Source organism: Apiospora marii (assembly GCF_038362585.1).
Source record: "Apiospora marii strain CBS 49790 chromosome Unknown utg000011l_segment0_segment0, whole genome shotgun sequence".
Classification (NCBI taxonomy): domain Eukaryota; kingdom Fungi; phylum Ascomycota; class Sordariomycetes; order Amphisphaeriales; family Apiosporaceae; genus Apiospora; species Apiospora marii.
This window is the reverse complement of record NW_027117382.1, coordinates 872,001-887,296: the sequence shown is the minus strand read 5'-3', so window position 1 is coordinate 887,296 and position 15,296 is coordinate 872,001. Positions and strand designations below refer to the sequence as shown.

The 15,296-nt window shown below is 55.1% G+C and overlaps 4 protein-coding genes across 4 annotated transcripts; 2 read left to right on the top strand and 2 right to left on the bottom strand.

Moving 5' to 3' along the window:
* Positions 1-219: 219 nt before the first annotated feature.
* PG985_013346 (uncharacterized protein) lies at positions 220-2,922 on the bottom strand (the record flags this gene model as incomplete). Its single annotated transcript, XM_066833112.1, has 4 exons — positions 220-773; positions 826-2,629; positions 2,695-2,805; positions 2,866-2,922. 4 exons carry the CDS (start codon positions 2,920-2,922, stop codon positions 220-222), a joined length of 2,526 nt encoding a protein of 841 aa, XP_066677852.1.
* A 634-nt stretch (positions 2,923-3,556) lies between these two features.
* PG985_013345 (WD40 repeat-like protein) lies at positions 3,557-5,853 on the top strand (the record flags this gene model as incomplete). The annotated part of the gene is made up of 2 exons (XM_066833111.1): positions 3,557-4,325; positions 4,388-5,853. 2 exons carry the CDS (start codon positions 3,557-3,559, stop codon positions 5,851-5,853), a joined length of 2,235 nt encoding a protein of 744 aa, XP_066677851.1.
* Positions 5,854-8,753: 2,900 nt separating this feature from the next.
* Positions 8,754-11,617, top strand: PG985_013344 (uncharacterized protein; the record flags this gene model as incomplete). The annotated part of the gene is made up of 3 exons (XM_066833110.1): positions 8,754-9,134; positions 9,185-9,524; positions 9,597-11,617. The coding sequence occupies 3 exons, from the start codon at positions 8,754-8,756 to the stop codon at positions 11,615-11,617; spliced, it is 2,742 nt and encodes a 913-aa protein (XP_066677850.1).
* Positions 11,618-12,619: 1,002 nt separating this feature from the next.
* On the bottom strand, positions 12,620-13,819 carry PG985_013343 (uncharacterized protein; the record flags this gene model as incomplete). Its single annotated transcript, XM_066833109.1, has 1 exon — positions 12,620-13,819. One exon carries the CDS (start codon positions 13,817-13,819, stop codon positions 12,620-12,622), a length of 1,200 nt encoding a protein of 399 aa, XP_066677849.1.
* Between the last annotated feature and the right edge of the window lie 1,477 nt (positions 13,820-15,296).

The window sequence follows — 15,296 nt, the reverse complement described above, 5'->3', positions numbered from 1 at the left end:
AATGACAGGACTGTGTAGATACCACCAAAATACAGTGAAAAGGAGTTACATGGTTTCAAAATACTGTTAAGTCCCATTACGTGACGAGTACAACTTCGTGTGAAGCACAAACACTGACTGCTATTGCCCAAGCATTATTCAGATTAATGGTATCAAGGTGTATAAGAGGTCGCACAAGGCAAAGGTATATACAAGAGCTATCTATGTCTAGTTCATGATCTACTTCCGCTTCTTGGCGATCCGCCTCTCCGCGCGCATCTCCTTCTTCATGCGGGGATCGACGATCTTGTAGCGGCCCTTGACACCTTGGGGACGGCCCTGGATACCGCGGTTGACACCCTTGGCGACGACGACGCGCGTGTTCTGCTTGGGCTTCTTCTTGGCCGCCTTGCTCATGAGCTTGCCGATGCTCTCCGACTTCTCCTTCTCCGTCATGTTCTCGTCGTTGGCGAGCATGTCCGACTTCTTCTTGAGCTTCTCGAGGCGCTGGGCCGTCTTGAACTTCTTGCGCGCCTGCGCCTCGCGCACCTTCTTGATCGGCCGCGCGTTGTACGCCCGCAGCTTCTCCTTGAGCGCGTTGGCCGCCGCCTTGGTGATGGGCTTGTGCGGCTTGTCGTGCTTGCGCTCGTCGTCCATGAACCAGTCTGGCAGGCCGTCCTTGTCGCGGAAGGCGTGCTTGTTGAAACCGTCGTCGACGACATCGTGCGAGGTCTTTTGGCCAGTTGCCAGTTGATGGGCAAGAGTCATGGCCTCGGCTGTGATGATGTCGATATCTGCCACTTGTTAGTAAGATTTCGTTTGGATTGGGCATGGAGCATGACTTACCAGGCGCCTGTCCCTCTGAGCGACGCTTGTCTTCATCCTCCCAGTCATCGTCTTCCTTATAATCAGACTTGACCACCTCGAATCCCTTCTTTTCCTCCTCTTCAGCCTTCTTCTTGTCTGCCTTGCTCTTCTTCTTTTTCTCGTTTTGTTGCTTGATCATTGCGTTGAGCTCTGCATCCGAATCGTCCTCATCTGTGCCAACAGCAGCTTCCTCCTCCTCAACCTCCTCGTCGCCGTCTAGGATACCATCAAAGATATCGCGGTTGAAGAAACTCTTCGCCCGTTTAGATAAGCCGCCTGCTTCTTCGGGTGTGTTGTCAAGGTCCGTTAAGAGCTTCTTTGCTGGCAAGGCATCCTCGTCATCTGAATCGTCGTCACTGCTATCTTGCTCGAGTTCTCCGTCGTCGTCTGACTGATTCTCATCCGCAGAGACACCTTCCCACTCGCCGTCGTCATGTTCCTTCCGCGCCTTCTTTGCGCGGAACTTTGCGTCGGCTGCAGACTTGCGTTCTTGATACTGGTCGTACATGCCATCAAGCTCTCGTTCCAGTCTGTCTTCATCGTCCTCGTCCATGGAATCGTCGTCTTCCTCTCCAATACCACTGTCAAGGTCTTTCCTCGCTTCGGCCTCCTTCAAGATAGCCATCTTGCCCTTGGCGATCTTGGCAGCAGCGTTTTTCTTGTCCACACCCTTGAGGCCGAACAAGGCGTCCCTACCAACGGGCCCATCTTGCTCCAAACCAATATCCATAGGCGCCATCATGTTCATTTGCATGCGGACAATCTCCTTTTGCTTCTTCTCGTTCTCCCTGCGCTTCTCACGCCTCTTCTTGGTGTCGTCACGGTCTCTCAGATCCTGCAGCTCCTCCTGCATCTTCAACTCTTCATCCATGGACTCGACTGCGGCTACTTCGCTCGGCTCTTCCTTGGTTTTGGCGGCGGCGGCGGCGGCTTCTGCTGCTGTTTTCCTGGTTGGGAATCCGAAAATCTCGCGGACCTTCAGACGCCACCGGAGTAAGAGTTTGAATTCCTTCCTTCCCAGAACTCTCAGATCGCTGCAGCAAATCCGAATCTCCTCAGTGGTTTCTGGCATCTTGTCCAGAGCAGCCAGTGCCACGTCGCCGTTGGCCGGTTGGTCGAAAGAAAGTTTGTTGTATCCTCCCAATACAGCAATCGGGTCGAGGGTTTGAATGAACTCGCTGGCGCGCATCTCCTTGAACTGTGTGTAGTCTCCTTCCTCGTAACCCTCTCTCTTGCGCTTCTTGATTTCGGGGTTGAACACCTTGGCTTCGTTGTTGGGAGCCGCGGTGGCCAATTCAGCGAAGACCGTCTTGGGGTCGAGGAATCGGGGATCGATCTTCTTGGGGGCCTTGAAGCCGCGGCAGACCACGAAGATTTCGGCAGAGACATTTCGAGATGACGGGGGCTTGGTCGCTTCAACCTTTTCGAAAAGCTGGTTGAAGACCCAAAGAAGAGAGTTGTAATCCTTGGATCTGAACACCTTGGTGACGAAAGTACCGCCTTCATTGAGGAACTCGGTTGCCAATTTCATCGACTGGAGCGTGAGCTCGGCCTGGTTGAAGGAATCCTGGACCCAGGCAGTACCGACGTTGGGCGCACCATCGTGAAGCACCACATCTGCCTTTAACGTCTTGAGGTATCCGCGAATTGTAGCTCGGCATTTATCGGTCGTAATATCTGACTGGAAAGTGATGACATTGGGGATGGGCTTGATCGGGGACAAATCGCAACCAATAATCATGCTACCCTGGGGCATAGTCTGGGCAGCTACTTGACACCATGACTGATTTGAGGGTTAGCGACAGGCGATTGCATGATCCTAGAAAGGGGCCTCGAGAATTGACTTACACCAGGCGCAGCACACAGATCCAAACAGACCCGACTCTTCTCGAGGAAGCCATATTTCTTGTTGAGCTGAATTAGCTTGAAAGAAGCTCTGGCTCTGAAACCTTTCTCTTTCTGCACGATTGGCAATTAGCATTTTCCCCATCAGAACACGATTGTCGCACAAGTACTAACGGCAAGTTTATACCACTTGTCCAGACGACCTTTTCCGGTCTTCTTCTGGAACGGCATATTGACGACGAGTTTCCACCGTTATTGGGTGAAGTGCGCCGGAATCAATGCGTCGAGGATAACTCGAATGAAGGTGGGTTGTCTTGTCGGAAATCAGCCTCCAGCGCTGTTACTGTCCGTCCCACCCTTCTGCTCCAGCAGCCATTATTTTTTTCCCAGCGCGATAAGATAAAAAAAAAAGTTCCCAATCTTATCGTCCATAGTGGGCTGGGTGCTGGGCCAGTTCTGGCTGGACTAGCTTCAATGCCTAGCATTGGGCATATGGCGGCCAATGAGCGCCAGCTCCAGAGTCCAAGCGCCTCTCAGCTATCCAGACCCACATTTCTCCGTCTTTTCGTGTAAAGTGCAGCATCGCTGATCGCGGGACGTGAGCTTAACGCGTCGCGCAGCTTTCGTGGTTGAGACCCCATTAAAGCGCCGTCACCCGGAAACGCTTTCCCCCCACTGCGCTTCTGTCATCTCATTTCGTTGTACCGTATCTTCAAAACTGTACCAGCATCCACCAGTCCATTTTTGTTTCTTAATATGCCAACGATTGTTTTGTAATCGCTTCTTCTATCTACGCTTGGCAAGAGAGTGAGCGGCGACGGCAGTTCGGTTTACAGTCTGATAGCTCGAGGTTATCGTGGGCAGCATGCCAGGCAAGACGACGGCCTTTTCGGATAACGTCATGATATCTAGCTCGCCTCCCCAGGAGACCGCCAGATTTCTCTCGTCGCCCCCTAGACGCAACAATGGCAAGGAACGAAAGAACCCGTCCATCACTCCTAGGAAGTTTCGACGCTTCTTCACCCCGAGGTCAGCTCTGTCGTCTCATATAGGCTACATCAGCCCGGCTCGAAAGGCTTTGAAGGAGTTGGCGGGCCCTCAGGTCAACAACCGCTATCAAACACCGGCACCTTCAAGTCCTCTTCAACCCCCTAACGAGGAGGAGGAAGATCTGGCCGCAAATGAAAACTTTGACTCCAACTCCCGGGCGACGAAACGACGCAAATTCCGCCATACCCCCGAATCATCTCCTTGCCGGCCCGAGCCTCTAGATGATGGCCCAATCAAACCATCCCCCATTGGCAAGACGGCGCTTCTCAGTCCGATCGGGTCCTTACAGTCGAGCCAGGATATTCTAGACTCTCGGGAGAGCGACGATGACGAGGATCAGTCTATAGCAAAACCCATCAAGCGTCTTGCACCATTGTCTACTCGTGGGTTGGGAGGTCAAATGCTGCAGCGCGAGTTCGGTGCGCTTCCTAGGGCCGGACATCCCAGGTCACATATGTCATGCCCTGCCACGGACTGGAGGATGGAGACAAGTGTATTCTACAGCCGCCCGGAAGACATTCACAGCTGCACAGCCCACGATGGTGTGGGCCGTTGTATACCTTTCTGCACCGCGGCGTGTCACAGTATGTTTGATCAATGTCCCTTACTAGCATATACACGTGCAATTAACTAACAAAACTTTCAGCCAACAGCCTGGTAGCAGTCGGTGATGAAGAAGGTCAGATCCGTCTTCTGGATTCGTCTGGAAATTCTTCTTCAGAGCCTTTCAGCAAAGTCCACGTATCATTTGAGGCTCACAGCAACGCGATCATCGACTTGGATTTCTCGGCAGATGATTCTCTTATTGCCACCGCATCAGGTGATCAGACTGGCCGGGTCATCGACATGATGACCCAGACCACTGTGGCCGTCCTTCTGAACCATACTGCCTCACTGAAGCAAGTCCGGTTTCAACCAGGCCAATCGAACAATTCGGTCCTAGCGACGTCATCTCGTGACGGCAGTGTACAGATCTGGGATCTTCGATGCCGAGGGCCAGTTCAAGAGATCCCCGCACTGGCCAGACCCGAAAACGGCTTGGCGTACCGTCTGCGGGAGCCAAAGACTGGCTGTGTGGTGAATAGTATTTACCATGCGCATGCCCGGACACAACGGCAGGTCCAGCAGGCCGCTAACACTGGACCCGGCGATACGCCCTCACGAGGAGAACTGCCTGGTCGGATAGGTGATGTGTCTGTCACCGCCCTGCAGTTCCTTCCTGAAGGACGTGAGCACCTACTCCTCACAGCTTGCGAAGCGGATGCATCAATCAAGCTTTGGGATATCCGGTCCTCATCCCGCAAAGGTGCGACTGCGTTGTCTACTACATCACCGCCTACCTCACACTCGCGCTGGAGACCGTTTGGTGTCTCTTCGTTGTCACTGAACACTGACAGCACGCGGCTGTATGCCCTGAGCAAAGACAATACTGTTTACGCATACTCGACCGCTCACCTTATCCTGGGGCACGCGCCTGAGCTGTCGTCGCAGGTGCCAAGAAGACGCTATGGTGCAACTCATAGTGGGCTTGGTCCTATGTACGGGTTCCGCCACCCCTCGCTCCATGCGACGAGCTTCTACGTCAAAGCCGCTGTGCGCCCTGCTGCTAATGGTCGTTCGGAAATGCTTGCGGTTGGCAGTAGTGATGCCTGCGCAGTTGTCTTCCCTACAGAGGAGCGGTACTTTGAGCATAACCTGGCCGAACTCACCTCGTCGCTATCGCTCTCTGACTCGACCATTGCTGGCGGTTCTTCGAATATGCCGAAGCCATTGCCGTCTTCTCAGCCCGACCCACTTCGCCGAGCTCTGTTCCAACGAAGTGGCAGCAGCACCAGCCTGGCGTCAAGAAGTGAAAAGGACGACATCCCTATCATCCGCAATGGCACGCCACTGGTGCGTGGCCATGACCGTGAGGTTGGCGCTCTGTCTTGGACGAACAAGGGAAAGCTTGTCACCGTGGGTGATGACTACCTGGTCCGATGTTGGAACGAAGGGCGGGAAGAAGCACGGGATCTCCGGGTCAATGGCGAGACCGGCGGGCGGAGATGGGGCTGTGGATGGGCCCAGATCGACGACTGGTCTGGCGACCAAAGCGACGACGATGAGGAGTGATGGACCGAATAGCGGGTTGATGTCTACGGGAGGAGACCTTGGGGAACGAACTCGGAGAGCCCGTGTTGCTATACTATTGGTCGGATTAGATGATACCCCCTCCTTGAGCATCCGTACGAGGACTGCTTCGATTGAACCTTCATGTACAGCTTTTGAATCTGTTTTAGCGACGGAGTTGGGCTAAATGACTTTGATACTAGGTCGTATAGATAGATGTCAAGTGCGGTTTTGCCTATACGATTCCAGCCAGTTTCTCAGCTCGGCGAATTCAAGCTCTCTGCTCGGTTGATCGGTTGATGCCGATCTCGTCTGCCGCCGGTGTTTCTGACGCACAGCCGGTGGCCCGGTGAGGCAATTGCACGTGCATTGGAAGCCTTTGGTATGTGTTGTCTCTTATCCCACGCGATGGCCATAGGCGATTTGGTAAGTTAGATGTTCTAGGCTCGAATGGACGGACAGTGCTGCTGTTCGCAAAGGTCTCACGTGAGGCGGACGCCGCAATGGTCCGACAGACGGTTCCTCTCGCAGGGCTTGGCTGAGGTAAGTATAGTTCGTTTAGGTCAGCCTGCGGCTCTCACCATTGAAACCCCAGTCTATACTACCTATAGGCAAAGATGCATAACAGCCCAATGATACTAAGGGTCGATCTAACTCGCACCAGATCTGCTTTGGCAATGGCATCTTCAACTTTTTTCTATGTACGTGCAATAGTTCGGGTGTAGTAGTGTATGCGTTGGCCATACAGCTGAGGCAAAGCCAACACGATGGACCCGGACGTATGCCGAATTGGCTCTCCCTTGCCGACGCTATTGGAAATTTAGGGGAGTTTATCTCAGCCCATGCCCAGTCCGCGCCGTTTTAGCACCAAGACCTACCAAAGACCCCTAGGTAGAGAGAGAGGGTAAAAAAAGTGCGGCAGCTGAAAGAAAGTCTGGAAGCGAACAGACAGAGCTGATGATCAATGCCGAAAGGAAAAAAGAGGTGTGTGTCTTGGTCGCTGCTACCCGCAGTCGCTTAGAAGGTACGATTGGGATTGCAATTTTACGACCTGCTGGAAAGGTCCTCTTGCTTGCCAACAAGATGATGACGACCAATGTAAGAAGCAGGTGGCTTGGAATATTGTATGCATTGATAGATAGCCTCCCGCACTTCCACATGGTAACGTAGCATTGTCCAAACGATTTACTATGCATGGCAAATTGAGTATTTACTACATTATTATAAGCTTACTACTGTGTGGGTGGCTGTCAAGTCAATTGGGTCGATCCTTTCTTCGGACGAAGAAGAGTTCTGACACACGTTTTTTTTTTTTTTTTTTTTTTTCCTTCTAGGCATGGATGAGAAAGGCATGGGAAAGGTGTGTTGAATGACAGCGGCGGGACTTTTTTTCCTGTCGTATAGACGGCTTACCCCATTAGGCAGCGATATGCAGGGCAGCATGGCTCCATGGGGAGGATTCCCCCGCCAGGAAAGAAGCTTCGCCTCTGGTGGGAACGATCCTAACCACTAGCGGCAGCACCTGTGTGCGAAAATAGATATCACGCCCGGCCGGTCCTGGCAATGATTTTCAGGTTCTTGGGCTTGGCCGGTTTACTGTACGAGGCGAGACCTTTCTCGTCCCTTGCATGCACTTTAATCTAACCATCCCGAGGAATTTGATGACTACATAACCTAGACAGGATGCCAAGCCGAACCGCTTCAACAAACTAAGGGAACTCGCCGTCCGGCTCCGACTTTCTTTGGTTTGGACTGGGCGTCATCGCTCGCCATCGCCGCCCACCTCGCTCTCTCCTCCTAGGCTCTTACACTGGCTCTCGGAGCACGCGCCCTGCTGTGCATCTACCGTCAGCCCGTGTATGTATGCGACACTGGCAGAGAGCGCGAGGTGCGTCCGTCGTCGTATGTAGCTCGGCCTGTCCACATGGCGGCGTTTCTCTCTGTCTGACTGAAATCTGGGAATGCAAACCCGCCTCCCCGGCCCTGGTCTGACTAGGCAGGAAAGCTGGGTGGGATGGTTTGAGACCGCTCCGCCTGTCTGACAACTCCAAAAATTTGCCCGCCCGACTATTACACGGAGGCTCACGACCTGCTTACTCTGTAATGCGGCGTGTTCCAAATTTAGCCTCGTCTGTTGTCTGTCTTTTCTCTTTGTTCTTCGTTTCTTTCTTTCTGTCGCCCTCCTTTCCTGTGTCGGCCGCGTGACTCAACCTATCCCTTGTGGCAGCTTCCGAGCGCCTGTGGACTCTATCTGGACCGGTCGAATTTTTCCCTCTCTTTTTTTCGAATGCGGTCAAGAAGTCTTCACGATGTGTGTTATAGCCTGACCCGAAGTGCGGGCATGGCGCGAAGTGGTCTCTGATAGCCCAGCCTCTCAAGTGGGTCGGCTGTCCCTATATGGACTTGCGGGAGCGTCTCTCAGGGTCTCGCTTGACTCGAGCAACCCAGTATACCTTCCCTTGCTAGTGCGAGATGGGAAACAGCCCGTTCTAGGTGGCCCCCCACGCCTCTATTCTCTCGGGGGAACCCCCCTGGTCAGTACAGTACTGCCCCGGCGGATCTGGGGAGGCTCGGCCCTGCTACACAGGGCAGCAGTGTGTGCTCGTATGGTGGTGGTGGTGGTGGTAGTATCGATATGTACTATGCATACCCAAAATGATGATCCACATGTGCCATCCTGGATCAATCCTACCTCAGTCCCCCGCAATAAGCAAGATCGCCAGGGATTTTGTATAAGATGGAGTGTAGGGCCTGGATAGGGTGGCGGTCGTCCTCTCTTTGTGTGTCGTGGCTCAAGCGAGTATATTGTCTTGATATATATAGCATTGTTTGTCTTCATTCTCTTATAAGTGGTCGCCCACTTTCACCTCAACCAAGCCCTTATGGGTTATCACGCAACTACAATGAAAATGCTTGGCGGAGCCTTACTGGCTGCCAGCGCCATCTTCCAAGGTGTATCGGCAACCACTCTCGACGGGCCCTCGTCGTGGGCCGCTGGCGAGTTCGGTCCCGACGTGGTAGCTCCCGCGACGCTATCCGTGTCCGACACGACAGAGGGGTTCAACAATAGTTCCCCTTATATGAACGACGATGTGAACGACCTCAACACGAGGGCCGCTGCCAAGTTCTGGCTCAGGGTCATGCCCCTCGGCGCGTCCATCACCCAGGGTATCAAGTCCAGCGATGGCAATGGCTACCGGAAGCACATTCGGGACCAGCTGCGTTTCGCGGGGTGGAATGTGAATATGGTCGGTTCCAAGCAGGATGGAAACATGAATGACAAGGTATGGCCCTTAGGATGCCGGTGATATGAGTACTTACTAACGCTGAATAGGACAACGAAGGGCATCCGGGTTGGACCATCTCGCAAGTTGCCGGGGCTGCCAAAGGCAGCGTCGGCCTGCGTCCCAATCTTGTCATGATCAACGCCGGTACCAACGACTGCTTACAAAAGATCGACATCCCTAACACCGGCAAACGGATGCAAGATATGATCAACCTGCTCCAGGAACAGATCCCGGAGACTACTATCCTCTTGTCTACGATCTTGCCAACTGCCTACGACCAGTCCTGCGTTGATGATGTCAATAAGCAGCTCAAGGCTCTCAAGAACGAGAGCAAGAGGGTGTATATTGCCGAAATGCAATTGACGATCAACGACATATCTTCCGATGGTAAGTCGCATCTAAGACAAGGAGGGTGGTGCCAACGGCCCCCTACTGGCACCCCCTACTCCTCCGTACTAGGCGAGCTAACAAATAGCTTTGCAGGAACCCATCCCACTGATGATGGCTACAAAAAGATGGCTTCGGCTTGGTGGGCCGCTTTCCAAAGGGCCGAGGGCGTCATCAAGGCGCCGAGCAACAACATCGACGACGAGAAGGAGACCAAAGGCAGCGCCGGTGGCAGTGCGAAGACGTGCGCCAAGTCCAGCAGCTCTGCGGGTCGCGGCCCCGTCCAGACCCAGCTCGAGGGTACGGGCGCCGACGACGGAAACTACCGACACCGCTCCGCCCCGGGCATCACTTTCACGGTGCCCAGCTCGCAGTCGATCCAGTACCAGTTCGCGCAGCTCGTCAACCTCGGCAGCCCTGACCGCGGCACAGAGACGGACGAGCTCGTCAAGATCGAGAAGCAGGGCGACGGCTCCAACAAGTACTCGTACTACCTCAACACCGGGGGCAAGTACGACACCTCGGCCAAGGACTTCAGCCTGCCGATCAAGTGCGCCGGAAACGTGGCGCATGTGTGGGGAGATCTGAACAACGACGGCCTCGACGATCTGTGGTGTATTGGCGCTCAGGGGCAGGCGACAGTAGCTCTCAACCGCGGCGGCAACCCGCCCCGTTTCGAGAGCATCGGCGAGGTCATGGCTTCGCCCGGGTCTTACGGTCCTGGCGACGTGCTGGTGGCCGACATCGATGGCGACGGGCGCGCCGACTACTGCGTGCAGGAGAACAACGGCGACATCCGCTGCTGGCGCAACGGCGGCTGGGGCGACAAGGTCTCGTTCTGGCAAGGCTTCTCCAAGGGCGACGGCGGCGGCGACGTCGTCTTCGCGGGCAAGGGCAAGCCCAACAAGAACATGGTCCGCCTGGGCGACCTGAGCGGCAACTCCCGCGCCGACTGGATGTACATCGGCGACCAGGGCCAGATCGAGAGCTGGATCAACCAGCGCGGCTGGGGCGCCGGCATCGTCCCGGACTGGGCCTCGGCCGGTCAGACGCACGGGGGCGTCGGGCGCGGGTCCGAGATCCGACTGGGCCGCGTCTACGGTTCCGGACGGCTGGACTATATCTGGATGAAGCCGGCGGGCGGCGACAAGATCGAGGTGACGGTGTATCAGAACCTCGGCGAGGGCGGCACGCGCCGCAAGGCCGACGGCGTCTTCTACTGCGACATGACGGGCAGCGGGTCCGACGACTACGTCTGGGTCTGGTCGCCCGGCGACCGGGCCGAGCTCTACCTCAACACGCACAACCCGCCCAACTGGAAGGAGGACACCAAGACCCTGTTCAACATCGGCCGCAACCGCCGCTCCATCCACCTGGCCGACTGGGACGGCGACGGCAAGTGCGACGTCCTCTCGCAGCGCAAGTCGGACGGCGCGCTCGAGTGGTGGCGCAACGGCTACGACAAGGCCACCGGCCGTTTTTCCTTCGAGTACAAGGGCTTCGTGGCGGGGTCCGACAAGTGCAGCCAGGGCTGGGGCGTCAGCATCTTCGACCGCGGCCTGCGCCTCGCCGACATCGACGGCGACGGGCGCGCCGACTACCTCTGCCTCGAGAAGGACGGCCGCGTCACGGGCCTCCTCAACACCAAGTCGGGCGGCCTCGTCGACGTCGGCCAGGTCAAGTTCAGCGAGGGCTGGGACCGCGCCAACCTCCGCTTCGCCGACGTCGAGGGCTCCGGGCGCGCCGACCTGGTCTGGGTCGACAAGTACACGGGGCAGGGCACCGTGCTCAAGAACAAGGGCCGCGTCCAGGCGGGCGACAGCGCCTTCACCTGGGAGAACCGCGGGGTCCTCTACCCGGGCATCGGGGAGCGCGGCGCCAATATGCACTTTGCCAACCTCGGCGGCAAGGGGCGGGCGGACTTCGTGCAGGTCCTGCCCGTGTCCAATAAGGCTTACACTTGGTTCAACGAGTGTCCCGCGTCGTCGGGCAACGGCGGGGCCGGCGACGATGGGCCCATCGTCGATCCGAAGCTTCCGGCTTATAAGAGCTCGAGACGTTCTTTGCCCAGCAGCAGGATCATGCGGAGATAGTCGGAGTTGTAGTTCAGCTCATGAGGTTCGGGTAGCGTTTTGGTTTCTTTTCTCTATTTTTGGTGCATCTATCTAGCGGGCGGGAAGGCAAGGGTCCATTATGCATTGCATGGCGCTGGCGGGATTGCTTTTTATATGAAGGATGGCATGAGGTTATGATTTGCTTTTTTAATTATATATTTTCGTTTTGTAGATCTCATTCGCAAAATAGCATAGACCTGGACATACCCAAGGAGTTCGGTATATATTCAATCTTATAAACATCACTAGCATTAAGTCATATATACAGTAACATGCTATAAACAAAACGAATGTCTTGCCATCGCGAAGCGTGGAAGTACCACGTTCCTTCTTCCTCCCCCTTTTTCCTGATCTTCCTCTACTTTCCTTCTGACAAGCTGAGTTCACCAAAAGACAGCTAAACCGCACAATACGTAGCCCCTGTTTGATGTGGTTGGCATGCCAGGCATACCCTAGTCAAGGGGGTGTCACCCTATTCAGCTACCTATCGAACTGGAGTTGGGACTGGCAAGATAGCAGCCAAACATGTCGACGCCATAGTTTTTGACCCGGTTTAGGCAAGCAAAAATGGAGCGAGATCGGGGGATGGCATGAAGTGAAATCAGGCAATGGCGCTGCCCTGGCACGATGGAACCGACACGATGAAAGTCAAATCTAGAGCCTTCTCATCTGTAATCATGCAAATATGTAAGAGTGAGTAGCATCCAATATCATAGCACGGCGAACAAGACATATTGGTCTCCTACGGTGGTACAAGGAATCAAAGAGTATCATGATAATGGTAGTCAATAAGATCTATCTAGGTATCTATTGATGCAAAGCCGTATTCAGAGGTAGGGGGTATCGTAGGGTATAGAAATCGTGCCAAACTCCTAAACTCCATCCTTTCTCGAATCGCTTCGCTCGCTTCCTGCAATTCCCTTGCTTCCAACAACGGACATACATGCAGACACACAAGCACAAAAATGGGCCCACACTCCCTTACTCTGAGCGAGTGCTGCCCGCAAAGTGAACATGGTCCCCAGTGGACGACTGGTTCTTCATCCCATGCGTCGGGGGCCGCCCGTCCGGAGGCGTGCTGTACGACTCGTTCGACGCCTCGTGATCGCTACCGCTTCCACTGTTGCTGCCGCTGTCGATGGCGCTGCCGCTGCTGTCCGCCCGGTTCCTGCTCTCGCCCAGCAGCTTGGCCCAGGCCCGCCGCTCCTTGGTAATAACCACGCTGTCGCGCGTGCGGAGCCCAAGCAGCTTGCTCATGCGGCTCATGATGCCGCCGCCGCCCTCCTCGGCCTTAGCGTCGGGGCCGGCGGCGCCGGTGCCGGACCCGCTGTCGCAGACGCCGTCGAGCTCGCCCACAACCTCGATCATGAACTCGAAGATCTTCTTGGCCTCCTCGACCACATCGGCCTTTTCGCCCTTGGTCAGGAGGCTGCCCGAAGACTGGGTGAAGCGCTCCTTGAATGACGCCTTGATCTCGTCGCCGTCCTGGGGCGTGTCGAATGTGAAGAATCGGAGCGGCAGCTCCGGGTTCAGCGACAAGGAGTTGGCGTTCCAGAATGATGGCTCAACCTGCGCCAATGACGCTCGAATAAAGCGTCCCCCGCTGAAGAGCGCCATGTAGAGGACCCAAGCGTAGGCCAGCAGGACATGGGGCCTCGCCCGTACCGAGTGGCGTATGCGCTGCAGGAAAGCGGCCAGTACGGAGGACTCGGCCGCGACGCTCAGCTGCTCCTCGAGAAGTTCGGTGGACCATCCGGTCAGGGCTTTAATGTCTGCCCCAAGGGCTTCTGTCCGCTCCAGTTCGGGAGTGTGGACATGGTGTAAGAGCGAGTGGATGCGAGAGCAGACCGTAGGTATGTGGGGTGCGTCGAGCGCATGCGGGGTGTGATGAACAGCGGCTGAGGGCTTGCACACTTCGCAGGAGTGCTCCTCCGGAACGATGCCGTTGGCCGAAGGCTCAGGCGATTCCAGAATTTCCCGCCATAACGACTCGAAACTGCTGTATAAAGGCGTGAGGTGTAATAATCCGGAGACGTAGTTGGAAGGGTCCTGGACGTGAGGGGGGATGGCGAGAGGCAAACGGTAGATGACGAGCTTGTTTAGTTGCGTATGCACCGGTCTCGTTGCGATATTAATAGCTTCGGAGAGAGGCCGACCTGTCTCGTCGATTCGGGATGGCATTATAGGGGGGTTTCAACCGCGGCAGGCTGAAAAGGCAACGTAGAGTAGTGCAGGTCCGGTAGTAGTTGTATGCGATAGATAGCAAGAGTTCGATCAGCACATGGTAGATCTGCTGGACGTAGCTTGAATATAAGATCCAAAAGGAGGGTTTGGAGACAGGTAGAAACCAAAGGAGTGTTGTTATGGTTTCAGGCCACAATGATGGTGAAGTCGAGGTTGAGGGTGGGCAGTGTGCTTTGGAGTCACACGAGCTTCGACTTGCTCATCTGCCAGTGAGTGAGCAAACACGTGGGAAGTGACAACAGACGCCTTGCGCTTAGCTCTGTCAGCAAAGGCTATCCCAGAAGCCACGTGGAGATGACTTCGGGATGGTAGTCGCAGTCGTAGTTGCGTTTGACAAAGGAAGGACTGCGACCAACTTGGCTGCTTCCAAGAAGGAGAAAAGCTGGTGGAAGTAGTCACGCCTCTGGCTGTGTAAGAGAGGCCAAGCAACGGTTCTTGTGGTTCGGTACCACCAGCGAGTGCGTGTATAAGGTATGCAACTAGACCAAGTAAAGAAGGTGGTAGTACAGTAGCCAGGTATGCGAACGGGTGGTAGGTAGACGGGAAGTGTAGCCCAGGGAGCCTAATAATAGGTAGGTATGTAGTCTTGTCTTGACGGGGATCGCAGCCTTGTAAGTGAATCAACGATGGACATGTCAGTCTAGAAAGAAGAAACGTCCGCCACACACCGCGCCGCTTCCTTTTAGGGAGAAGCAAGACCGGGCCGCCCAACTATCAATGAGATAGATTGCATACAGCCCACTCACTCCCCGAGATCCGGAACCGCCCAAAAGGTGGGCAAGGGGCGACTTCTGATTCAAGACCGGTCGGTACGAATAAAGCGGACCAGTGACGGGCGTGGAGGGCAACGGCCACCCAGGGCCACAAGCCACTCACCACCTTCTGTCATCGCCTATTTGGGCAACCACCCAGAAAGAGGGCAGGCGGAAACATGCACGTGTTACATCATAGGTACTGTTGAAGGGCCATGCCCGTGGTGCTTGCCGGTCATGCATGCAACTCATAAGGCGGTACCTGCCAGTCCGAGTAACGTCTGAAGTGGTTGGGATGATATAATCTTGTGACGCCAGCCAGGCAAGGGCTGACTGATGCAGCGCAGGCGACTTGTTGTTCATCGGATGGGGGCCCGGGGCATGGGATTTGGATTCTCGGAACATAGCAAAGTCCATTGATACTAGCAAATTCGCATTTCCCTCGCTCGTCACTCGTCACTGTGGCCCCACTTCCGATGTCATCAGTGGCGGTTACGCGCCCCGTCAGGCTGGTTATCGACGGTAAGTCAATATCCAGCGTTGAAGTATCTCCCTACAACGTCAGATAGCCCATAATTGATCAGCACGAATACGTAGAAACATACGTCAAACGCGTTTTTCAATACTGGATTCTTCGTTCCAATTCTATCCAAGTTATCCAA